The sequence below is a fragment of the Polypterus senegalus genome, chromosome 13 (assembly GCF_016835505.1).
Source record: "Polypterus senegalus isolate Bchr_013 chromosome 13, ASM1683550v1, whole genome shotgun sequence".
NCBI lineage: Eukaryota > Metazoa > Chordata > Cladistia > Polypteriformes > Polypteridae > Polypterus > Polypterus senegalus.
Window position 1 is genome coordinate 63,175,109 of NC_053166.1, and position 27,601 is coordinate 63,202,709.

The 27,601-nt window shown below is 36.9% G+C and overlaps 1 protein-coding gene across 4 annotated transcripts in view; it reads right to left on the minus strand.

The window, feature by feature from the left end:
* LOC120541919 (matrin-3-like) overlaps nt 1–27,601 on the minus strand; it is a 97,420-nt gene extending 69,819 nt beyond the window's left edge. For 3 of the 4 annotated variants that reach the window (XM_039773900.1, XM_039773899.1, XM_039773898.1), the window contains exons 1-2: nt 27,498–27,601; nt 18,889–19,882 (exon numbers count right to left, since the gene is read on the minus strand). In XM_039773900.1, the coding sequence (XP_039629834.1) occupies nt 18,889–19,719 (831 nt within the window). In that variant the 5' untranslated portion in view covers nt 19,720–19,882; nt 27,498–27,601. The remainder of the gene's footprint in view (nt 1–18,888; nt 19,883–27,497) is intronic. The other variant, XM_039773901.1, reaches the window with a different exon arrangement.

Sequence of the window (27,601 nt, forward strand, 5' to 3'; positions counted from 1 at the left end):
ATACATACAAGCATATTCATAAATGCTGCTACTGTGGAAACAAAGCACACGGTGGAAAAAGTCAATGTCCCGCTAAAGGAAGACAGTGTAAAAAAACCCGTGCATGCAGTGTGTCAGGTCTCAGATAAAGAAGAAGACGAGCTGTTTATTGATGCAGTAAGAAACGAATCGATGAATGAAACCTGTCATCTTTACAACGATTGACAAACACGGAATGTAACTTGAACACAACACATCCTACAAATACAAACCTGATTGAAAGAAATAATGATAATCAAATCATTGATGACAGCAACACTCAGTAACACTCACAAAACAAATACTGTATATTGACAGTCATGTTACGTTATTTTTAAAATGTTCCCTTTTCTTTTCTAGCTTTTTAACACACTACTTCTCGCTGATACGCTGGTATATATATATATGTATATATATATCCCGATCTACATACTCGAATAATGGATACTTTATTCGCCATCAATGATTGTTTTGGTAAAGCCATACTCAGTGTATTCATTAGATGAACGGTAAAAAAGTAAGAGCGAGGGGAGGATGACTTATTGAGGCATGCAGGCTGTAGTGCGCCAACTCTATCTGAATTGCGCGATCACATTTGAAAAATATATCTTTTCAAGTTCTATTTAGTCCATATGTGTCAAACTCAAGGGCGCGGGCCACATCCGCCCGGCGTAATTATATCCAGCCCGAGATCATTTTATATACTGTATTATTGTTATTAATGGCCCGGTATATGAAGCGCTGGTAACACAATAAACTACAGATCCCATAATGCAGCGCTTCAGCTGCCTTGCAACACTTACGCGTTAATCAAGTCTAGCTTATGATGCTGCAAGTTATTGCGAAGCTAGCTCACACGATGCTGAAGAGAAAAGTTGATTCTGAAAATAGAGCCTTTAAAAACCGATGGGAGGCTGAGTATATGTTTACTGAACCCGTGTGTCTCATTTGTGGAGCTAATGTGGCTGTAATTACAGAATTTAATCTAAGACGGCACTATGAGACAAAACATCAGGGAGTTCTGTGTTGTGGAGATTCTCAGGATGGATTGCAGGTGCTCATCAGTGAGGCTGAAAGACCTGAATGCAATGCAGAAGATACAGAAAGCAGAAGAATTAAATAAGAATCTGACACAGCGGACGTTTTACCCTGCACAATCACAAAGTGATTTCAAGTGAAGTTGCTTTTATGGGAGACACAAATGCACCAGTGCAACTTTCCCTGTTGCCAAGTAATGTTAAACCAAGTCGTCACTACGGTGTCCCAAACACGCACTTTGCTGATAAACCGAGCGCACTGAGTTTGCACGGCGCTTTGGTGACTTTGAAGAACAAAAAAAGTCCGTCTACATGCGGCTCGAACCTTGTGCATGTTTGGTAGCACATATCTGTGTGAGAAGCTCTTCTCAGTGATAAAGACTAACAAAACAGCACACAGGAGTCGCCTCACTGATGAGCACCTGCAATCCATCCTGAGAATCTCCACAACACAGAACCTCACACCAAACAGAAACGAACCTGTTGCCAAAAATAGATGCCAGGCGTCCAGCTCTAAAATGACATATGAGCAAAGACAACTGAATGATTTGATTTGTTATTGCTGAAAGGAACACATTTTATTTATATTTCCAGGTTTTGTTATGCAGCATGTTCATATTTGAATTTGTATAATTTTGAAAGGATATATTTTTATGGAGAGCAAAATCTTTTGGGATATTTAAAATCTAAGTTTATTTTTTATATAAATTTACATAAGAGTAAAGAAATTTGAATGTTTGTTCTTTTAAGTTATTTAAGGTTTGAGTTGATTTATTCACGAATAATATTCCTGTCTGTTTTACCATTCCTACCAAAGATATTTCTGTCGACTAAATAAAAATTCCTTCTATTTAAAATTTAAATAGAACTTGAACAAATACGATAGTTCATAATATCCACGCAGACTTGCACGTAAGAGCGGGAGTCATCCGTTTTAACAAGCAGCGTATTGCACTGATACGAAATAGCTGTGTGTGTATATATGTATGTACAGTGGTGTGAAAAACTATTTGCCCCCTTCCTGATTTCTTATTCTTTTGCATGTTTGTCACACAAAATGTTTCTGATCATCAAACACATTTAACCATTAGTCAAATATAACACAAGTAAACACAAAATGCAGTTTTTAAATGATGGTTTTTATTATTTAGGGAGAATAAAAATCCAAACCTACATGGCCCTGTGTGAAAAAGTAATTGCCCCCTTGTTAAAAAATAACCTAACTGTGGTGTATCAGACCCGAGTTCAATTTCCGTAGCCACCCCCAGGCCTGATTACTGCCACTCCTGTTTCAAACAAGAAATCACTTAAATAGGAGCTGCCTGACACAGAGAAGTAGACCAAAAGCACCTCAAAAGCTAGACATCATGCCAAGATCCAAAGAAATTCAGGAACAAATGAGAACAGAAGTAATTGAGATCTATCAGTCTGGTAAAGGTTATAAAGTCATTTCTAAAGCTTTGGGACTCCAGCGAACCACAGTGAGAGCCATTATCCACGAATGGCAAAAACATGGAACAGTGGTGAACCTTCCCAGGAGTGGAAAATTACCCCAAGAGCGCAGAGACCACTCATCCGAGAGGTCACAAAAGACCCCAGGACAATGTCTAAAGAACTGCAGGCCTTACTTGCCTCAATTAAGGTCAGTGTTCACGACTCCACCATAAGAAAGAGACTGGGCAAAAACGGCCTGCATGACAGATTTCCTTGACACAAACCACTGTTAAGCAAAAAAAACATTAGGGCTCGTCTCAATTTTGCTAAGAAACATCTCAATGATTGCCAAGACTTTTGGGAAAATACCTTGTGGACTGATGAGACAAAAGTTGAACTTTTTGGAAGGCAAATGTCCGCTACATCTGGCGTAAAAGGAACACAGCATTTAAGAAAAAGAACATCATACCAACAGTAAAATATGGTGGTGGTAGTGTGATGGTCTGGGGTTGTTTTGCTGCTTCTGGACCTGGAAGGCTTGCTGTGATAGATGGAACCATGAATTCTACTGTCTACCAAAAAATCCTGAAGGAGAATGTCCGGCCATCTGTTCGTCAACTCAAGCTGAAGCAATCTTGGGTGCTGCAACAGGACAATGACCCAAAACATACCAGCAAATTCACCTCTGAATGGCTGAAGAAAAACAAAATGAAGACTTTGGAGTGGCCTAGTCAAAGTCCTGACCTGAATCCAACTGAGATGCTATGGCATGACCTTAAAAAGGCGGTTCATGCTAGAAAACCCACAAATAAAGCTGAATTACAACAATTCTGCAAAGATGAGTGGGCCAAAATTCCTCCAGAGTGCTGTAAAAGACTCATTGCAAGTTATCACAAACGCTTGATTGCAGTTATTGCTGCTAAGGGTGGCCCAACCAGTTATTAGGTTCAGGGGGCAATTACTTTTTCACACAGGGCCATGTAGGTTTGGATTTTTTTTTCTCCCTTAATAATAAAAACCATCATTTAAAAACAGCATTTTGTGTTTACATGTGTTAAATTTGACTAATGGTTAAATGTGTTTGATGATCAGAAACATTTTGTGTGACAAACATGCAAAAGAATAAGAAATCAGGAAGGGGGCAAATAGTTTTTCACACCACTGTATATGTATATATATGTTTATATATGTATGTGTGTATGTATATGTATGTGTATATATATATGTTTATGTGTGTAAATATATATATATATATTTATATATATATATATATATATTTATTTATTTATATATATATATCTATATATATCTATTTATATATATATATATATATTTGACAGCAACACTCATCACTCACAACAGTGACAAAACAATTACATTGACAATCATGTTACGTTATTTTCAAAATGTTTCCTTTTCTTTTCATTGCTTCTTCAACACACTACTTCTCCGCATGGCTTTTTTTTTATATATTATATATATATATATATATATATATATATATATATATATATATATATATATATATATATATATATATATATATATACACATATACACACACACACATATATATATATACACATATATTTATATATACCCGCGCTTCGCAGAGGAGAAGTAGTGTGTTAAAGAAGTTATGAAAAAGAATAGGGAACATTTTAAACAAAAGGAACATTTTAAAAATAACGTAACATGATTGTCAATATACAGTGTTGCTGTCATCAAGGATTTGATTATCATTATTTCTTTCAATCAGGTTCGTATTTGTAGGATGTGTTGTGTTCAAGTTACATTCCGTGTTTGTCAATCGTTGTAAAGATAACAGGTTTCATTCATCGATTCGTTTCTTACTGCATCAATAAACAGCTCGTCTTCCTCTTTATCTGAGACGCGACACACTGCATGCACAGGTTTTTTTTTTAAACCGTCATCCTTTAGCGGGACATTGACTTTTTCCACCGTGCTTTGTTTACGCAGTAGCTGCACTTATGAATATGCTTGTATGTATCAGATGCCTTATATTTTTTTGCTGCCTTCTCAATTGTGTAATTCGGTTTATGTTCAGCACTCTTTGGAACTGTTGCTTTTTGTCTGTGCACTGCGTCATTTCACGCGAGCCACTCGGTGTACATGCATCGAAGGTTCTCAGCTGTGCTGGTGCCATCTCATGCGATGTCCACGGCTGTATTTAATGTTAGCTAAGACCCGGAACTTAAAAGTTTCTCTCGCAGTTTCGCTGAGTTTGTGCCAAACACCACCCTGACCATTTGATCTTCCTCTGCATAAGCACAGTCCTTCACCCATGAATATTTAGCGGCAGTGTTTCTATTGGATTGCCGTTGACGGACGGCCTTATATGGGCAGGCACTAAATTACTAAGTTACGCCTCCCACGGGCATCAAGCAGAAGTCTATTATAGTATATCGACGAAAAAATAGGTTCCAGTTATGACCATTATGCTTAGAATTTTGAAATTAAACCTGCCCAACTTTTGTAAGTAAGATGTAAGGAATGATCCTGCCAAATTTCAGCCTTCTACCTACACGGGAAATTGGAGAATTAGTGATGAGTGAGTCAGTGAGAGCTTTGCCTTTTATTAGTGTGTATATATATATATATATATATATATATCTATAAATATATATATATATCTATAAATATATATATCTATAAATATATATATCTATATATATATCTATAAAAATATATATAAATAAATATATATATATAAAAAAAATATATATATATTTTATTATCTGAAAAATTTTTATACTAAGCTCCTGCATAACCAGATGCATGGAAAACGTATTGTCTATATTAAAGTGTTAACTTTAATTATAAGAATACGAAAGTATAAACCACAGGTATTACCTTTTCATTTTACTGACAAAATTAAATCCTATAGGCTTATTGTTCAGTGACAATAAACATACTAAAATAAATACAATTCCCATAAAATACAAACTTTAAATAAAAAAATGTCTACAGAAAATATTTATCCATAATACATAAAGCATAAAAAATTTAAATACAAGCTGTCATATCCATGTCTTCTGTAATATACATATCTGAAACAAAGCCTAATTTAAAAAAATAAAGTAGTTTCTACCATTGGTCTAACAATATATATATATATATATATATATATATATATATATATATATATTTTCTCCGACATTGATTCAATTAATTGTTATTGGCAATTACAACACTACTTAAATGTAAATATACATGCAGTTATAATTTTGAATAATTTTTAATCTTCAATTGTACTAAAGCTTTTTTTCTGTTACAATATAAATTCACACCCACACATGTATAGTGTTTTTTTTTAACATTATACCAGCTAGAGTTTCTTAATTCATGAGGTGCGACTATAAATGCAGATTACAATTTCAATTATGCAATACTTGTTTCTTACCAAAACCTATACTATATGACACACATGAACAACACAGTACAAACCCTTAAAAAAGCTGCAAATCTATCAAATGTCCATAAGATGTTTATCAGCAAGATGCAAGGCTAACATGCTTAATAAATTTACAACTAAAATAGGCAAATTTTACTGTTAAATCTATTGTTTACTATACTGCTATTTAAAATTCTTTTTTATTTCAATAAACACCCCAGCAATTAAATAACCTTTCTCAACTAATAGCAATACTATGCCACTCACTTACCTACTAAATGCCAATGTACCAGCAATAAACTTAAATTACCAAAAGAAATTAAACTATAAATGCAAAATGCTACCATAAAATCACAATCAAAATTACTCCATGAAATGAGAACAGCAACATGATGTTTTGCATCTAGCTATAAATATTAGTAAAAGCTCAATAATTCCTTATCAAGTTATTCAAATAACTAAGAACTTGGACAGAACTAGTTTACTATATAATGAGAATACCAGAACACTGCTCTAAAAGATATTTTAGTCTCAAGATAAACAGAAGCAAAAGCGCCGCTCTAGGAACAGCTATACCCTAAACCCCAACTCAGGTTCTGTCATACATTTTACCACTATGCAACTCTTTCAGTGTGGAATAAACTGTAGTTTTGCCATGTCCTTGCAATTTATGGCACAGTCAACTTCTTTGTGGACCACAGAAACTGAGCATACCAACTGTACTTCTCTTTCTAAATCCATCTTATGTTTATATTAAATTAAGGGGAGCTGCACATTTCCCACTTCTGTTTTTAAGTTCAGCAAATCTAATTAATTTTTAATCTTCAAGTCACTTCAAAGAGCTTGTTATTATAACAGTGAGTCATATTCAAAAATAAGAGTAACAATAGAGTACATGTAGTAGTGTATGTGAAACATTTTAATGCCATTTCAAAATATCATGTGGCTGAAATTGTTTTCATAAGATAGCAGACAGCAACTGTTCTGATGAAAAGATTCACGTGCTATGGTTAGCCTTTGGATGTGGAGGATTTGCGGCTAAATGTTGCTTAAATTTATTAAGCATAAATAGAATATAAAGTCTGGGCTGATGTCTTGAGATAAAATTGTTGGATGCATCTGAACAGGAGATAATCAAACTAGATGCATCTGAACAGTAGATACCGGATCACTGTGGTGCTCTGCCGATAAATGACTAAATCAGAGATTTACTGTATCATATGATAATTCAGCCATTAGATTAGTGTAAAAGAAATTCTGAGTAGACATTTAATCACTCTACCATAAAGTGTCACCTTGCCATCTTTCATACATATGCAAGCTACTCTTATCTTTTTTTTTTTTTTTATGACATAAATGTCATGTCACTTATTCTTTACCTGCTTTAATTTCCAGAAGTGGAAGAAGTGAGCTGCTATGACTGAGTTTTCACAAGACACCACAAAGCAGCAGAGTCTAGTTCAGGATGGGGGTAAGGAAGAAGCCAAATTGTTGGCACAGACTTACTCCTGCATTCTCATATAGTAAGGGATGATACTTACCTTGTACAGTTATGAATAAAGAACATCATTACTAGTGTATTTAATTGAGTAAATAAATCCATGTTTAAAGTACCTTTCTTATATGGTAATACTTAGTCACCTAACCCTACCTACATCGGAACCCATACCACTATTTTGCCATCAAGAGTGGTTGTCGAACAAACAAATAAAACATTAAAAAAAAATACTAGTTGAAGTAATCGCTTTTAGTGTAAAACTGAAACAGTAAACCAGTTTGTTGTTGAAGTTGCACAGAATGTTTATTTTGTCAGGCAGAGTGGTGGCTTTGAGGCTAGGGATATGCACTAGCAATGGAAGGTTGCCGGATCGAATCCCGTAAATGCCAAAAGTGACTCTACTCTGTTGGGCCCTTGAGCAAGGCCCTTAACCTGTAATTGCTGAGCGCTTTGAGTAGTGAGAAAAGCACCATATAAATGCAAAGAATTATTATTATTTTAAGTTAGATGAGCTGCTTATTTGCCAATGATTTTCAATAGAATATTTAGAAATTTTAAAAATATGTGCAGTTTGCTGTTTTTAAGATATCTCAACAACAATTGAACTGTCACAACAAATTGTCTTGAAGAATAATTCGACAAAATTGTACTACCAAGTTGTTTCTTGGGGACTGAAGGACAGACATACACACATCACAGTAGGTAATTTTTTGCATTATATGAAATTGCACCTAGAAAGGCTGCCATTATTGCCACTTTTATCTTTATATATTATTATAGACTTATTAGAAGAAATAAAAACACACAATTCATCCATGCTTTGACAGTTGCAACTGCTTTAATAAGTAATATCACTTATTTGAAGAAGTTTAAATGATGATGAAATTAATTTCTTTTTAATACAGCACCACACATAATGAATACAAAGTCTCTATTCCTATCTGACTGCGATCGACAAGGCTTTAGTTGTCCTTGCAGCCATCCATCAATTTGTAACAGGAAAATCCAGCTCCAAATTGTTGGGGGGAGAAATGGTCTATCCCTGCTGTACGGGTCATAAGGCAGTAAACAACCTTGTGAAAGGTGCCAGCCTTGTACACACCCACACATTCATTTACATGTACAAAACTAAAATCAAGATGCATGAAGCACTGGAATAGCGCAACACTTGGGCTTTAAGCCAGCAGAGATAGGTGTCCTTTCTTGAAAAGAAAAAAAAAAAAAGCATTTAAAATTGAACTCTGATTTAGCTAGGGATGCTCCAATCAGGGCAACAATCAAATCTATATATATAATTCACTAAGGCAAGACAACCATGAAAAGCACGCCGGAAGGGGTGTGGATTCACTAAGCTGCCAAGTGAGACACCTATGGCACAAACAGGAAGAAGCCACGCCCACCAACTCCAAGACCATTGGATACGACGACAACTCGCAGGGCCACGCCCACCAACTCGGACGCGACGACACAGAAAAATGGCGCCATTTATATTCGCCTGTCGAGAGGCCACATGCAGTGCAGGTCAGGTTAATGTCATGTACCTCCGAGCTACGTTGACTGTTCATAGAGGCATGTTTCTCGCGGAGGTGAATCGCCATATGCAGCGTGTGAAACGGTTTGCGAGGGGTATCCCATGGGATCCTTAAAACAATCCTTTAAAACTGAGGTTAAAGCACAATGAAGAAATCAGTCTTTAAAAACCAATAAGCCCTGTGCCTCTGTTTCATTACCGTCTCACCTGCTTCACCAATGCAGGCCCTGTAACAGTCGAGACGCTCTGTCAGCAGCTGACCTTCTCTGTACCTGACCGGTTCACACAGAGGCAGCGCAAGAGAAAGCCGCGCCAGAGACAGACAGAGGCACACACACAGGCAGCTGGTGGGCGGCTCTCCGTGAGTTTCTCTTGTGAGCGGACACATAACCAGGCGTTGTGTATGCTTCGAGAACGAGGCTGGACGCGCTTGCACCAGGCACATGAGCAGGCAGTGTGTATGCTTCGAGTGCGAGGGTGGACGCGACAGGACCATCTAGGAAAAATCATGTCGCAGATGTGATTCGCTGTATGCAGTGTGTAAAACAGTTTGTCGCGAGATGTGAATCGCTGTATGCGCGGTAGAACAGTTTGCGAGGGTGTCCCTGTGTCTTTCCAGAAGTGTTCAACCATCAATAAATAATTATGCGGCATTTGTTATGCCGCGGGTTCACTATTGTGTTGTATTTTGCTCTCTCCAGAGTTCCATCATTTCATTTACTTACTGTTGTATTCTCACACTAACCTGCTTTAGACAATGTGTCTTTCCAGAAGTGTTTACCATTCAATAAATAATTATGCATGAGATTGAGCGTGTGTCTAGGCGTGGGTAAGCCGTTGAACCCCATTCGTGCTGTAAACCGTGGAATTGCCGCTAAGTGCGACTCATACGCTCCCACTGTTTTCGTCCCTACCCTTTGTACACACCCCCCTCCCACACGTTGACTGTTAATAGAGGCATGTTTCTCGCAGAGGTGAATCGCCATATGCAGCGTGTAAAACGGTTTGCGAGGGGTATCCCATTGGATCATTAAAACATTCCTTTACAACTGAGGTTAAAACACAATGAAGTAAGCAGTCTTTAAAAACCGAGTTTTCGGTTACAATGCACGACCACGTGCAGCATAGCAAAGTGTTGTACACGCTACATACAGCAATTCGCATCCGCGACAAACATGCGTCTTCTTAGATGCTCCTGCACTTTGTACACACCCACCTCCCACCTCGCTACGCCGCACGGACGATTGTGTGTTGGTTCGTTCCGTGCATTGTTACAATGTTGCTTTTCTTGCCGATTTATTACATTACCAATTTTGCAAATGTTAAATTTTCTCCCTGTGCTTAAAAATTATTAAAAAACCGTCCTGATTATGCGGCGTATGGTACGCCGCGGGTTGGCTAGTACAGTATAAATCTTTTTTAAAAAAAAAGTCTATTGTTTACCAAGCAGCAATTTCAAATTCATCTTTATCTTTTTGTTGCCAATTAAAAGTGTAAGCTGATGCAATTGTATCAAACTCGCTGTCCAAACTCAAGCAGTGTCTGGTTTTAAAGGTCTGAATTCCTTAAAGTAGCTTTTCTTGCTATTTGTATAGTTGCACAGGACAACTTAGCCAATTACTTTTTTTTCAGTTTATTTCCCTACTTTCTTTAACACAAAGGCTAATACACCAATTGCCTCTCATTCAAAAGCCTCCACTTGTGGTTTGTTTATACTGAAAGAAGTTTGCTGCAAAAGGAAAAAAAAAAAAAAAAAGCTGCTTGCTGCCTCAGCTCCCGTAATACCTTGCATACAGTAGCATTGCAACTACATTACCATAAAGCTTAGAAAGGCAGAAGCAGAAAATATCGGATTTTGTGATTTGTCTTTTTTTTTAGTGAGAATCAACCATTTTGATCGATGGCAGATTGCCGGGGGAATACCTAGACTTAATGTTTTGCATTTTCATGGATACTCTGGCGGACTATAAAACAGCCATTGTCTGAAGAAGAGAGAGTCTTTTATGGCTACCTACAAAATGAAGTAAAAAGTGACACTATGCAGATTTTTGCCTTGTATCCGATTTTTTATTTTTAAACTACATGAATTAATTTTGCAAATGATACAAATCTGATATGAGTATAGATGTGTCTATCCTGAACGAGCCCCACATGTGCAAAATGAATAAAACCATTTTTGTCAGACAGTGTCAAACTGCTGCTCTATATGGAAAGGAAGGGAAACAGGGGACAAAAGAACAGAGCTGTTGGTTTGAAGTACATAGAAACAAGTGACCCAAAGGACAGATGAGATATGAGAAAAAGCCGTTACAAGATCAGTGTATATCCTTTCTGAAAAATCTGGATTCCTTTTTTTGACACTTCTCCTAAAACATCAGACCTGTTTTACATATGAGTGGAAAAAATGGGAATGGAGCAGCAGTGTGAATGTGGCCTTTTATAGGTTTCAAAAACTTAAAGGTTGTAGACAGTGGTTTAACAATGGTGCAGTAGCTAACAATAACATGCAGGCATTCATGAAAAGAAATAACCACCTGGAACATCAAAAATGACAAGAATTAAATAAATTAAACAGTCCAAATCAGGACATTTCAAACTTGAACATAACTATAAACTGTAAAAAAGCAACAGTGTGAAAATATAAAAACATAAACACAGTGAAAGACCTGTACTAATGGGATTCTGAGAAATCCTTGACAATTTTCTGGACTTGACATTTTTTTTTTTTCCTGTCAGACCTTAGAAAAACACTACATGGGTATTCTACTGTATTTCAAACTCATCTGCCTCTCTATTGAAACAATTTTTTTTCTTGGATATCTAAATAAGCCTGTGCTGTGCCTGGCCAGTTTGTTGCATTTTGGTTGAAAGTTGCATATGAACGTTATTATTTCTATTCAAGTTTGAATTGACCGTTCCTGTTTGAAGTGACCATTGTGGATACAGTTTTGGCATTTAGCCCAGGTGCACCAATTTGGCTGATTTCCGTACATTCAGACTACATATTATCCTATTTCTTCTTTCTGCAGTTCGATATTTTCAGCAGTTACATTTTGCCATGGCTTGAAACAAATGATGCTCTTCACAAAACTCTACAAAATGTCTGATATAGCCGCAAAGTAGTCAGTGTGCCCCGAAATCATCTGAATCGAGTACATACAGTGCATCCGGAAAGTATTCACAGCGCATCACTTTTTCCACATTTTGTTATGTTACAGCCTTATTCCAAAATGGATTAAATTCATTTTTTTCCTCAGAATTCTACACACAACACCCCTTAATGACAATGTGAAAAAAGTTTACTTGAGGTTTCTGCAAATTTATTCAAAATAAAAAAACTGAGAAATCACATGTACATAAGTATTCACAACCTTTGCTCAATACTTTGTCGGTGCACCTTTGGCAGCAATTACAGCCTCAAGTCTTTGTGAACATGATGCCACAAGCTTGGCACACCTATTCTTGGCCAGTTTCGCCCATTCCTCTTTGCAGCACCTCTCAAGCTCCATCAGGTTGGATGGGAAGCGTTGGTGCACAGCCATTTTAAGATCTCCAGAGATGTTCAATCGGATTCAAGTCTGGGCTCTGACTGGGCCACTCAAGGACATTCACAGAGTTGTCCTGAAGCCACTCCTTTGATATCTTGGCTGTGTGCTTAGGGTCGTTGTCCTGCTGAAAGATGAACCGTCGCCCCAGTCTGAGGTCAAGAGCGCTCTGGAGCAGGTTTTCAGCCAGGATGTCTCTATACATTACTGCAGTCATCTTTCCCTTTTTCCTGACTAGACTCCCAGTCACTGTCACTGAAAAACATCCCCACAGCATGATGATGCCACCACCATGCTTCACTGTACGGATGGTATTGGCCTGGTGATGAGCAGTGCCTGGTTTCCTCCAAACGTGACACCTGGCATTCACACCTAAGAGTTCAATCTTTGTCTCATCAGACCAAAGAATTTTGTTTCTCATGATCCGAGAGTCCTTCAGGTGCCTTTTGGCAAACTCCAGGCGGGCTGCCATGTGCCTTTTACTAAGGAGTGGCTTCCGTTAGGCCACTCTACCATACAGGCCTGATTGGTGGATTGTTGCAGAGATGGTTGTCCTTCTGGAAAGTTCTCCTCTCTCCACAGAGGACCTTTGGAGCTCTAAAAGAGTGACCATCGGGTTCTTGGTCACCTCCCTGACTAAGGACCTTCTCCCCTGATTGCTCAGTTTAGATGGCCGGCCAGCTCTAGGAAGAGTCCTGGTGGTTTCAAACTTCTTTCACTTACGGATGATGTAGGCTGTAACAACAAAATGTGGAAAAAGTGATGCGCTGTGAATACTTTCCAGATGCACTGTATCTGCCATGAAGCACATGTAAGACATATGGGAGAGATTTTCTGAATTGAAAACAGGACTCCTGACCAATAAATGATGAGGAGAGGTGGGTCTTTAAATCAGAAAGTCTCCCCCATAAGTGTTTTGGTCTCCCATTTTTGCAGTATGTGTGCAAATTCAAGAGGATTATCAATAATCCATACACTCTTGTTAAAATTTATAAAAAAAAAACTTCACTTTAGTACACAATTTCATTTGGCAAATTAAGAAAATACCATGATTATGAAGAAATGACTGATTTGAAAAAAAAAAAAAAAAAAAACTTACTAATCCTTTAAGCAATATTTAGTTTTCACCAAAAATGCTATTGAATAAATTTAGTACGTACACATGGAAAGAAACATCACCTTGTCCATAATGATAATATCACTCTATATAAATAGCTTGTGGAAATCATGACAATCCAATAAAATTGGGGTAATCTCTCTGGCACACAAGAAATTAGAATTCTCACTGATATTGACAATAGTATGGTGAATTATATCTATAATAGAAAAGAGAAATTAATGTTAAATATATTTTAAAACGAACTAAATTAACTCTCATTACAACTCATGAATATTATTGAGAAGCTTTTGCAGAAGTCATGATTAGAGTACCAATGTAACAATAGGCTTCATGGCAATAACTTAAGGTCAAAGCTGTCTCACTTTCAATTAAGACTACAAAATTGACATCAAAACTTCAGAATCAATATCTCCATAACCAGACAGTTAACTTTGTGAGATGGAATGTTAAAGGCCTGAATCACAAATTAAAGAGAAAGAAAGTATTCTCTCACCTAACAGGTCTAAACGCTAAAATAGTACTTTTACAGGTGACCCACTTCTTAAGAAAGGATCCGTTCCCGCTGCAAAAAAGACTGGACTGGCCAAATGTTCCAATCCAGCTTTACAAAGAAAACTAGGAGGTGTGGGAATTTTCATACATAGAACAGTCTCACTGTAGTATCAGATGCAGTATCTGATCCTGAAAGGAGATATGTGATTGTCATGGGGTAATTGATTTAACTGTAAAGTGATTTTGATGTTTATGCACCCAATGTGGATGATAGGGACTTCATCCAAAAAGTATTTTCCTCCATTCCCTATGTGAACACTCAAAAAATTATAATGACTGGGGACTTAAATTGTGTTTTAAATCCAGACCTAGATAGGTCTCCTGTCACAGGGGTGATGACATCTAACACTGCAAAGACAATTACAGTTTGTAACTGACCACAACTTATTGGAGCCCTGGAGATTTCTAAACCCAAACTCAAAAGCACATTCCTTCTACTCACCAGTGCATCATTGTTACTCAAGAATTGATTATTTCTTTGATAACAATTTCTTACCTACGATTAAATCTTGGATACACCTTTGGCACTATCAGAATTACTAGATGCTCTAAAGTCACTTCAGAGTGGGAAAACAGCAGGCCCTGATGGCTACCCTGCCAAATTTTAAAAGAAATTCTCCACTCAGCTAGCTCCCCTTTTATTAGCAACATTTACAGAAGCTAGAGACAATAACATTCTTCCTCAAACTTTTCGCCAAGCATTAATCACCATCTTCCTAAACAAAATAAGGACAATGTGCATCATACAGACCAATTTCACTTCTGAATAATGATGTTAAGATACTCTCCAAAGTCCTAGCTTGAAGGATGGAGAAAGTGCTGCCTTCTGTAATATCACAAGATCAAACTGGATTTATTAAAAGCCGACACTTAGCTTCCAATATTCAATGCCTGTTTAATGTAATATATTCACCCACAAAGTCAAACACCCCAGAGATGTTATTATCGTTGGGTGCAGAAAAAGCATTTGATTTGATTGAATGGAACTACCTTTTCACTACATTGGAGAAATTTGGGTTTGGCCCAAACATTTGTGCACGGATCAAACTACTGTATACCAATCCAGGAGTTTCAGTTTGTATTAACAACAGTAATTCAGACTAATTTAAACTAGAACATGGTAGCAGACAAGGATGCCAGAATTTCAAAATATTTCTCAGAATTAATCTGAATAAAAATGTGCTCTTTCCAGTGAATTCTCAAGCACACAATATTAGATAGATTAAATTGGACACCTTCCCTTTTATCATCGCAGATCAGTTTAAATACCTAGGGGTAAACATCACAAGTTAACATAAAGCTCTTTATCAACAAAATTTAGCCGTCTGTATGGAAAAAATTAAGCAAAACTTGCATAGATGATCACCCCTTCATCTCACTTTAGCTGGAAGAATTAACATTGCTAACATGAATATCTTTCCTTAGCTTCTCTTTTATTTAAAAACATTCCAATATACATCAATAAATACTTTTTAAGAAATTAGATTCCACCATAACCTCATTTATTTGGAATTCAAAACATCCACATACCCAAAGAACAACCCTACAAAGACCTTAGGCAGAAGGTGGCATGGCTCTACCTAATTTTCAATTTAATTACTGGGCAGCAAACATACAAACTATAAAAACCTGGACATGGACACAAATAGATGAACATACACAGACCAGGGGCCTCATGTACAAACGGTGAGTACGCACAGAAATGTTGCGTACAAACGTTTCCACGTTCAAATTGAGACGTATAAAACCTAAACTTGGCGTAAAGCCATGCACATTTCCATGGTACCTCATACCCTGTCGTACGCAAGTTCTCTGCTCGGTTTTGCAGACTGGCAGCACCCAGCATCAAAGCAATGCTACTGTTCCTGTGTGGTTATCTTTCTTTTTTAATCCACATCACTGACGCGGCTTTATAAATACACTGAAATTAACCGCATATGTTTATTAGTTTAATGCATCTGATTGTAATTAACCTGTAACAATATAATGGTCCACAGAATGATCAAACTATTCTAAATACCATAGCTGCTTTAGCGTTGTTACTCTCACTGCACCTCCTCCTTCTTTCAGCTGCTCCCGTTAGGGGTTGCCACAGTGGATCATCTTTTTCCATATTACTCTCACTGCACCACTCGGAGCAGCTGATCGGAAAGAGAATTATCGGTATACAGCATCAAGCACACGCTGCCTTACACATGCTTTCTATTTGTACCGCTTCTCACAAGACAAATGCTTCAAACCCTTCACTGTATGGACCTCGCGGTTAAGAAACAGTTTCATCCCAACAGCTCTAAATGCAATCAATCACTCCATCAACTGCTCCTTGTAGAACTGTTTGTACATATGAGTACAAATTACCTCACTGTAAATTGGAGATTGGAGTAATAATATTGCACAACTTGAGCCACTTTATAAAGTGTGTATTTACATATGACAATATCATTTTTAAGATAATATGCAGCAGAATATGTTTATTATATTATACAGATAAAACTTTAACTTTATTTAAATAATCTATATTGTTAATAATTAAAGGACACGGAGTCACTACGCTAGCAAGGATCTGGTGCTTCAATGGGACTGGCTAGAAGGATAGGATAATTAAACATGTACTACGAAGATATTTCAATGTTCCTTAAAAGTTTTGAAGAATCGGTGTTATAAACTTACAGATGGCTTAACGTCTATTATAGAGCTGGTGATTGGGTATTTGGAGAAAGAAAAGGACGGACAGGAATTGGAGGTTAGTACATTTGAAAGAGACTGCTGCAATAAATTATTTTATCGAAGGTCGCACACAATCACTGCACCATGTTTCCATGTTTAATAACATGCTTTAACTCATATCATCATGAAAATGATCTCACATATACATCTCAGTATTTTAATTATTCAGAGAGCTGTAATATCATGAATGTAATGGATTCTGTGTCCTGTCAGAGGTAGAGAAAGCCGGTTTAAGAAGCACATAATGATTCACACACACAGAGCACATAGAAGATCAAATACAAAACAAAGCATTTAATGTACTACTTTAGTTACAATGGGATTTAACTAAATAATAACTAAATTAAACGATTTTAAGATTAAGTTTATGATGTTCTACGTTAATGACAAAATAATCTACATGATTAAAGTGGAAATTTCAAGATTAATGTTGACATTTCGTGCTTTTTCCCCCACCATGTGCCTTTTTTTTCCTCTGTAATCTAATAAGCTTTCATATGACACTCAGACGGTGGGCTACGACTTGCCTTTTCACGGCAACTTTGATATGCGACTTTGTGAACTTGAGCTTTCAAGTTTCTCCGACACGCTATGTCACTCGATCAGCTTCATTTTCTTGTTTAGACCACTGTTTAAATCAACAAATAGTACGTTTTTCCTTGCCTCCATTTGGTATTTGCTGAAATTGTTCTATTTTTCCTTGTGGTTTTGCCATTGTCTTTTCACAGAACGCGGAGTTTAAGGGCTAATAATATTGATTTACATATTCAAAGACACGTAATTCTGGGAGGAGTTGGGGCGGGACAGCAGGTGCGTGCACGTGCGTTACTTTTTACGCAGATTGGGATTTATGTAGTGACAGAATGTGGAAGTTTGTGTACACACAGATTTCTGCATCTGGATTTTTCTGTGCGTACGCACATTCCCGCTTTTGTACTTACGCCATGTTAAAGTGCGAGTTCTACGCACAGCATTATACATGAGGCCCCTGGTCTCATGTATTAACAGTTGTGTTTGGTGTACTCCCAGATGGGCTTAAAGTGGAGAAGGACAAACAAACTGTAATTGGCTTTACTACAATATTGGCATGTAGATTTATTTTGCTCAACTGGAAGAATCCTAACTCTCCTCTTTAAAGTCAGTAGGAAACTGATGTTATATACTATATAAAATTGGAAAAAATCAAATTCTCACTTAGAGGATCTGTGCAGAACTTTTTCAGAACCTGGCAGAATCTAATCAATAACATTTTAGAATAAGCTTTTAAAGCACTGAGGAAGTAGATTCTCTCCCCTTTTCTTCTCCAATTATCTTTATTCACTTATTAATTCATCTATCTATGTATTTTTACTATCTTTAAGTTTTACTCTGCCAGCCATGCTCTCTTTCTCAGGGGGTTGAGTTGTTTTTGATTGTATTTTTGTAAAAATCTATCTATTTGCATGGAATGTTGTGTGATTTCAATAAATTCAATAAAATTAAGAGTACCATATTGGAAAAGATATTCTGCCATGCACAACTACAATTATGAATGATACTGTGCATTCACCATATATATGTGTATATAAACACCACTAGTAACTGAATGTATTATAGAATTAAATCATTTAAATAAGGGTAAAAAAGAGGGACTCTATTCCACCACAACTAAATAAAGCACAACACTTTGTAAATGAAGTGAGACAATGAGTTCATAAGGGTGTACCACAACACTTCAGTTCAGTAGTAATCTGAATGCAATCAGATGCAATATGTAATAAGACAGTACAATTAACTTGGGAAAAATGCAGAAAAAGGAGGATACACACAATGAGTCCTCAAAGTACTAAGGCAAATTCCAAAGGAATGCAACATTGTCCAAATCAGAAAAGAGAATATCAGAGATAAACTTTGAAAAGAAACATGACGAATAAATTAGAATCATGCTGTCTCTCTTAATAAGAGGCGGCATCCAAAAAAACAAAATACACCATATATCAGTTACTGTCTAAGAGAAAAAACAGGTACTCACCTTTTTGGAAAGCACCTCAAAATCACACAGGGAACATATATGGGGAAAAGTACGGGGCATCTTCCCATGATAATCCTCAATCATGTATAACGATGGTGACCCTTTCCTTTTCTCTACCTTTGACCGAAGGGAATCATATTTGGGACCCATCAGATCACAGTCCAACCTGCCATGTGCTCGAGATGATTCAGAAGAACGGTTGTTAGAATTGCCACCTATCCACTCATCTGAATCAAGTCTATCATAGGTTTGAGAACGTATTTCATCAACTGGATCATAACGCCTCTTTCTTACATCATCAAAACCAGGTGACTTGTAATAATTATCAATTCTTCTGTGCCTGACAGTCTCCCAATCTTCACCTGGGTCCCTGTGAGGTATGGCATGAGAAGACTGGTCATCAGTTAAATGGTCTGTGAAGTTACTTTTCTCAGCTTTACGAGCCTTGATTTGCATTATGAGGTGAGACAACATCTCGGAACTCAGGTTATCTTTGGAAATATCTGCAAGATCAGCAAAATTCTCTGGAGAAATGCCGAGGTTTGCAGAAAGACTTCTGCTTTTTTTGGCAGGGAACTCTGGCGCCATTTGGCCTCTATTTCCAACATCATGCGATGTTATGCTATGAGATGAGCCAGTAGAGAAAAGTCTGGAGGGCTCTTCCATGTACAGACGTGGTTTCATTCCCAAGTTAAGCCTTTCCATCTGAACACTGCTTTGGGAGGTGGAAGCTTGTGTTGTAGTAGTGTTTAAATTCACTGCCGCATTTAACAGACCAAGTCCTGATGACATGTCCATCATACCACCATCAAAAGAGATTGGTCTTGACATAATAAGAATAATACTTCTATTCAGTTTGATAAAAAAGTAATGCTTGGAAAGTTGAAACTGTAAGACTTCTATCTTCTAATAAACTCTCCACAGGCGAACACCAAGTATTAAAGTATAAATGCACCAAGTGGAGGCTTCCTCTTCTGAGATGGTTATCAAATGTCTGTTGAAACACAATCAGTTAAAAATTAGAAAAACCTGCCTATACTGCAGCCTTTTTGAGAGATGGGGAGAAATGCCCCATAAACCATATACACATATTAAGTCTATATTTATTAGTGAAATCGTGCCAAACATTCAATAATAACGTATAAAATGCACGCATTACAGTACTATAGCTGAAAAATTGGTTTGTGTTCGTCTTAAAATCAAATTTATAAAAAGGAACCATAGTAGTTACACTCCACAACTGGGACTGTAACAAAAAAAAATCCCAAAGGAGCATGTTTATCGATTTTATGTCAGCTGCATGTATGAACCACAGACAACATGGAACTGAATAACTTAATTATTAAGGAATAGTGAATTCCTTACCACTTTATTATGCACATTTATTTGCAAAGTAGCAACACCAAGTGGTAAATATTAGATACACCAGACTTCTGGCTGATTGCTCCTTTAAAGAGATGCACAATTACTGAAACAAACATACATTTAAAACAATTCTTTCAATACAAAAGTAACTGACAACAAGATACAAAAACCTTAAGTTTTATATTTTGCTTCTAAAAAGGGTAGATCATCAAACAACACACTTCTGCCTTAATTAAAACACAGTATAATACAAGTATCTTAATTTTTACAATTCTTACAACAATTGAATGCAGCAAACTACAAGACCAAGTTTCAATGTTACCACTGATACATGTTTAATCTACTTGCAGTCAAATAATTCTTATCCACATTAATCACAAAGCAGAGATCTTGCTTGTCCACCATTCAGCTCCATCAATGTCAAAATAAAGTTTCACAACTGGGATCTTAAAATGAAAAAGAAAAAAAAAAACCCTATCTATTGTTGTCCCACAATCCTAAATCGCAATGTGTGGGTAACAAAATAAATGGAGTGTAGGGAGCTGGAAACTCGAAAAACTGCAACATACAATGCTCAGAAAAACTCATCCTGCCAAACTGGGAGATCATGTAATATAAACATAACAAAGGTGCCTAAGAGAAAATTTACATCTAGTGATTTTTTTGGGTGTAATATCCCTAACTAGAACCTATACATGCACAGATTCCCATGCTAGTAGACACAAGTCGACTGTTATGGGATTAAAATGCAGACAGCTTTTTCTTTCCTTCGCTGTCTTAATAACCTGAAACAAGCAAACAATGAGAACACTACAAGCTACTCCGGCCAACTACTTGATTTCTACATTAAATAAAATACTATGAATAAAAGTAAAGCTACTACTTGCATGTACTGCTCAATTTTTGGAATGACTTGCCCAGCACATGAAAATGTACTTCGTTAATTAATCTTAAATATGCAAACTCAACCATCAGCAAAATTCAGTCAGCATTCAAACTTCATTTTGAACTATACTGACATTTTAGAATATTAATTTATGTCAAACATATTTGCTTTAAGCAACTACACACAAAACATTATACACTACAGCTGCTGATTAGTCACTGTTAACATGTGCGATTAATAAGTTAAAAATTTCTTCAATTAAACTTTTATCGCAACTCCTAACCCATTAATTTGTTGTGGTTGATTTTACAGTTGTTCACACTTAATGAAGCAGCAGCCATATGTACAGTAGAGTCGCCATTCACCCCTTATAATACATAATCTTCCTGTATCAGAACATAAAATACACTGCACCACATTAAATGAGTAAGAGAAGCGATTTTGACCCATATTTTCATGCACATCATTTCAAATACAGCATATTCAAGCTCTTCAAAGTACAGAGAATAACAGAACAATTAATGTCAAAGCAGTTATACAAGTGCAGTGAATGAGTTTCATTTTCATGCCGTCGGATGAAAATAATGCTGTACAGTATGGCGGAACATCAAGAAAAGAAAATTACATGTAGTCAAGTCGGCTGATGCAAATTTGCCCTTGACAGGCAAGAGGCTTTCAAGGTATTGGTCTGAGTGTCAGACAGAATGTCAGTGGGTCAGCACTGTTCATGACGATGAATTACCTTGCAATGGAGCATTTCCAGTCACGCATGGAGGGATATCTGACCTGAAACAGCATAGTGCAGGTGCTATCCATGTCCAAGCAGATAAAGAGTACAGTTGATGACACACAGTAGAATCGCTCCATTACTTACATCTTGCTGACACTTCCACCAACACAGACGTGGTATGTTTTTGTTGTTTAATTCATTATATATATCAAAACAGTAGCCCTGATATACACACAAAACACGTGAGAGAAAATACGATACTATTAACAAAATCAAAGCCCCTTTTCACACTCATTCATCTGGGCATTCCAAAAAATCAATTCAAAGAAAAGAAAAATGTAACCAAAGACTATATCCATATAGCGTACACATATATATTATATTTTCACTCTTTAAATATACAGTATTTAATTAGTAACAATGCTACTCAGTTTCATTTTCAAAGTGGATTAATAAAAAGTACAATTATGGTAATTTATGATGTTTAAAATGCAAAGTTCTATTGAAATTAGCTGCAAGTCATGATAATAGAGTGAAGTTTAGTAAACAAAACAATGGTCATGCAGCTTTCTCCAGCTGTGTCAGTGGGGACACCTCAGTATATCACATTATAACAGTTTAACATATTTGCCAACAACTGAGAATGTACTCTTTAAATCTTGTGTGCTGTAAATTTATGAATTCTGCACTTGGAGAAACCTGAACAATGCAGGGCATGGCAGAAAGCTCTCAATATACAGTGGAAACTCGGTTTGCGAGTAACTTGGTTTACGAGTGTTTTGCAAGAAAGCTACATTTTTTAATAAATTCTGACTTGATAAACGAGCAATGTCTTGCAATACGAGTAGTATGGATACACTTTGTCTTCACAACTGAGCTGGTGGTTCTTCTCTCTCTCTAGGGCAATCGTCTCCTATTCTCCGTCTGAGTCTGCGTGCCTCACTCATACAGTCAACATCCGTATGAGCGTATACTGTTTACTGCAGTATATTGTGTGTGTGTGTGCGTGCGTACTTTAAAAACACCAGCTTTATTCAGCTTGAAACAGCAACAGCGCGGTTATTTATTGTAGAGGGATCTTTATAATGTTCCTTGTTATCACCCATCGATGGCAGGCGCTTATAGTATGTCTGCGATCTTTTTGGATGCGCTTATACGGCAAACTGCTACAGCGCTGGGAGACTGTGATTGCTTTGGGACACTCTTCTGCGTGTCGTCCCGTTGGGTGGAATCCCACATGAGTTTAGAAACTCACTCACACCAGCCATGATTCTTTTTAAAAGGTAAAGTGCAGGTTAATTTGTTTTATGTATTTTTACTTTATATTTTGTAGTAATCATTTTTATATGAATAGTTTTGGGTTGTGGAACGAATCATCTGAGTTTCCATTATTTCTTATGGGGAAATTCACTTTGATATACGAGTGCTTTGGACTGCGAGCATGTTTCCGGAACGAATTATGCTCACAAACCAAGGTTCCACTGTATATACAATACTGGCAACATTCTTTATACAGACAATATGCCCATGGCCAGACTAAACAGACTCATTCAGTCTCGTGGACATAAAGCAGCTTTATTATGTGGTGTTAACTGTGCTTCTCAAAAACCTTGAAGTTATACTGTATACACACACATACATATATATATATATATATATATATACACACACACACACACACTGTGAGTGGAAAAAAAACACACCAAAATGTTTTTCATCACATCTTCAACAATAGTCGGCTGATTTACTTAATGTTTGATACAAAGTGTATGTAATACGTTTTCCAACAACAGTTGTATTAATTACTCACAAGTTTATACAATGTTCCATATATATATATATATATATATATATATATATATATATATATATATATATAGGTCGTCACTTTCCCCACAGACAGACACACTGCTGATGGCAGTGCCCAAGAGGTCATTAAAGACCTGGATCTTGGTTTTTATCGAGGACACTCGCAAGACCAGACACTCAGACTCCTTGCTCAGTCTCCTGAGCGCCCTGATCAGAGCCTCCATTGACTCTGTGAAGATCACAGCATCATCAGTAAAGTCAAGATCCTCTTCACCAACAAATGCCCCACAGCCACTGGACCCCACGACCTTTCCCAACACCCAGTCCATACAAGCACTGAACAGAGTAGGAGCAAGAATACATGCCTGATGAACTCCAAAAGAAACTTGGAAAAACAGAGAGGTTCAATGCACTTGCAATAAAAAAAAAAGTAAAAAAAAAAATGAATTAGGTTTCTCAATAACTCACATATATTTATTGAGTTCAGTGATTTGAGCTATCAAGTGCTTTGAACTGCAAAATACCTTTGACAAAGTATTCAACAGCTAAAATGTAAGGAGTATGTACAGAAATTCCAACTTCCAGCTCAAATGGAATTCAGCACAACTCCCAATTACGAGCCTGTGAGTGACAGTACACTTCTCTTATTCATGCCAGAAGTTTTTAATGTTTGTTAGGGGGCGTTGTTGTTTGTTATATATATTTTTGTTTACATCAGAATATTTTTCTTGAGTTTCTGTAAAATTTTTGTTTCCTGTTGGGGACAAATAAAATATATATCTATTTATCTAGAAATATCTGAAAGTCATCCATGCTTCTCAGCATTTTTTTTTTTTTTTTGAAGGTTTAATTAAGAATGACTGGTAGTTCAGGTATCAGTAACATAACTGTTAAATTATAGTGTTTTTTTTACTATAGTAATGTAAACTGTGCATTTCACTTGGAATTAAGGTAACATTGTTACATTCCAATGCTCTTATATAGTCTGTTAAAATCAGTTTATATTTTTTGGGTAAAAGAAAATGCATGGCCAACCATGACTTGTAAATTCACCACCATATCCAAGCAAGTATTGTTGTGACTGAATTAGTGCCCAGTTGACAACAGCCGGCATCATTTAAAAAAAGATGTTCTCCTTCAGTACATAGTGCTTTAGTGAGGTGTACTTTGTTTGAGAAAATGTCTACTCCAATTGCGGATATGTTTTTCTTTTTCAATGCTTTTATGTCTTTGTGGAAGTGGAGGAGTGGTGTGAAAAACTATTTGCCCCCTTCCTGATTTCTTATTCTTTCGCATGTTTGTCACACAAAATGTTTCTGATCATCAAACACATTTAACCATTAGTCAAATATAACACAAGTAAACACAAAATGCAGTTTTTAAATGATGGTTATTATTATTTAGGGAGAAAAAAATCCAAACCTACATGGCCCTGTGTGAAAAGTAATTGCCCCTTGTTAAAAATAACCTAACTGTGGTGTATCACACCTGAGTTCAATTTCCGTTGCCACCCCCAGGCCTGATTACTGCCACACCTGTTTTCAATCAAGAAATCACTTAAATAGGAGCTTCCTGACACAGAGAAGTAGACCAAAAGCACCTCAAAAGCCAGACATCATGCCAAGATCCAAAGAAATTCAGGAACAAATGAGAACAGAAGTAATTGAGATCCATCAGTCTGGTAAAGGTTATAAAGCCATTTCTAAAGATTTGGGATTCCAGCGAACCACAGTGAGAGCCATTATCCACAAATGGCAAAAACATGGAACAGTGGTGAACCTTCCCAGGAGTGGCCGGCCGGCCGACCAAAATTACCCCAAGAGCGCAGAGACGACTCATCCGAGAGGTCACAAAAGACCCCAGGACAACATCTAAAGAACTGCAGGCCTCACTTGCCTCAATTAAGGTCAGTGTTCACGACTCCACCATAAGAAAGAGACTGGGCAAAACGGCCTGCATGGCAGATTTCAAGACGCAAACCACTGTTAAGCAAAAGAACATTAGGGCTCGTCTCAATTTTGCTAAGAAACATCTCAATGATTGCCAAGACTTTTGGAAAAATACCTTGTGGACTGATGAGACAAAAGTTGAACTTTTTGGAAGGCAAATGTCCCTTACATCTGGCGTAAAAGGAACACAGCATTTCAGATAAAGGACATCATACCAACAGTAAAATATGGTGGTGGTAGTGTGATGGTCTGGGGTTGTTTTGCTGCTTCAGGACCTGGAAGGCTTGCTGTGATAGATGGAACCATGAATTCTACTGTCTACCAAAAAATCCTGAAGGAGAATGTCCGCCATCTGTTCGTCAACTCAAGCTGAAGCGATCTTGGGTGCTGCAACAGGACAATGACCCAAAACACACCAGCAAATCCACCTCTGAATGGCTGAAGAAAAACAAAATGAAGACTTTGGAGTGGCCTAGTCAAAGTCCTGACCTGAATCCAATTGAGATGCTATGGCATGACCTTAAAAAGGCGCTTCATGCTAGAAAACCCTCAAATAAAGCTGAATTACAACAATTCTGCAAAGATGAGTGGGCCAAAATTCCTCCAGAGCGCTGTAAAAGACTCATTGCAAGTTATCGCAAATGCTTGATTGCAGTTATTGCTGCTAAGGGTGGCCCTACCAGTTATTAGGTTCAGGGGGCAATTACTTTTTCACACAGGGTCATGTAGGTTTGGATTTTTTTTCTCCCTAAATAATAAAAACCATCATTTAAAAACTGCATTTTGTGTTTACTGGTGTTATATTTGACTAATGGTTAAATGTGTTTGATGATCAGAAACATTTTGTGTGACAAACATGCAAAAGAATAAGAAATCAGGAAGGGGCAAATAGTTTTTCATACCACTGTGTGTGTATATATATATATATATATATATATATATATATATATACATACATGTGTGTGTGTGTGCACGTAATTACTGCTCTTTCTTTTAAGATGCTTACTGGAGTTAAAATTCCCTTCAATGATAAAGATGTTTTGTTCTTTAATAACTGTAATGTGGAACATAAAAGTTTGAATATCCTAAACTTATTTATAGTAAATATCACATTTATAATTGTAAATGGCCCAAGAAGAAGCCTAATTTTAAACAGTTTAAAACATTATTACATTGGAAAGACTACAATATAAAGGGAAAAAATATACACTACTGTAAAGCATCGAATTTCAGTTTAATTTAACCTTTTAATATTATTCCTTTATAACACACACAAAATGCTGTTTTGGGCATATGTACAAAGTTTGTCATTTTTATTAGACTTTTTTTCATATATTTCATACTAACAGACAAGACATGACCCCACGGAGGCACGCAAAGATGCCGGATTTGTAAAATAAATCTCCCGATCATATCCTGGTCGCATTTAAATCAATCATACATAGAAAAAGTGACCGAAAAATGACACGTTCAGTAATATACCCTGTTATAACGCAGCCTCCATAATGAATACCTAAACTGGATGCATAAATTTGTCAGTGCACACCGAGTTGCGCGATATCTCACCACAGCTTTAAAACATACAGGGAATTAATCAGCAAAATGGGATGCAACACCTTAAAAACAGGATGCCCTACACTGACGTGTTTAACAAGTTTTAAGTATGTCTATACACACATAGGAATACACCCACTTACATATGTAAGCAAAATGTTAAAAAAAAAAAAAATGGCGGGCGAACCCAAACAAAGCAGTAACACATTGCCTCAGCAAAATCCAGTAAACGTTTTAAAGCAAGCAGTCCAGGAATCTTAATATTTTAATACTAAGTGTTTGTATCAATGACCGCTACTGAATCACATCAACTTACTACAGCCAGGGGGTGTTAAAAGCACCGACGGGCAGCACAACACGCCTTCACAGGAGCCGCTGCGGCAGTAAACCAAGTGAGCCACACTAAACTTCCGGCTTCAG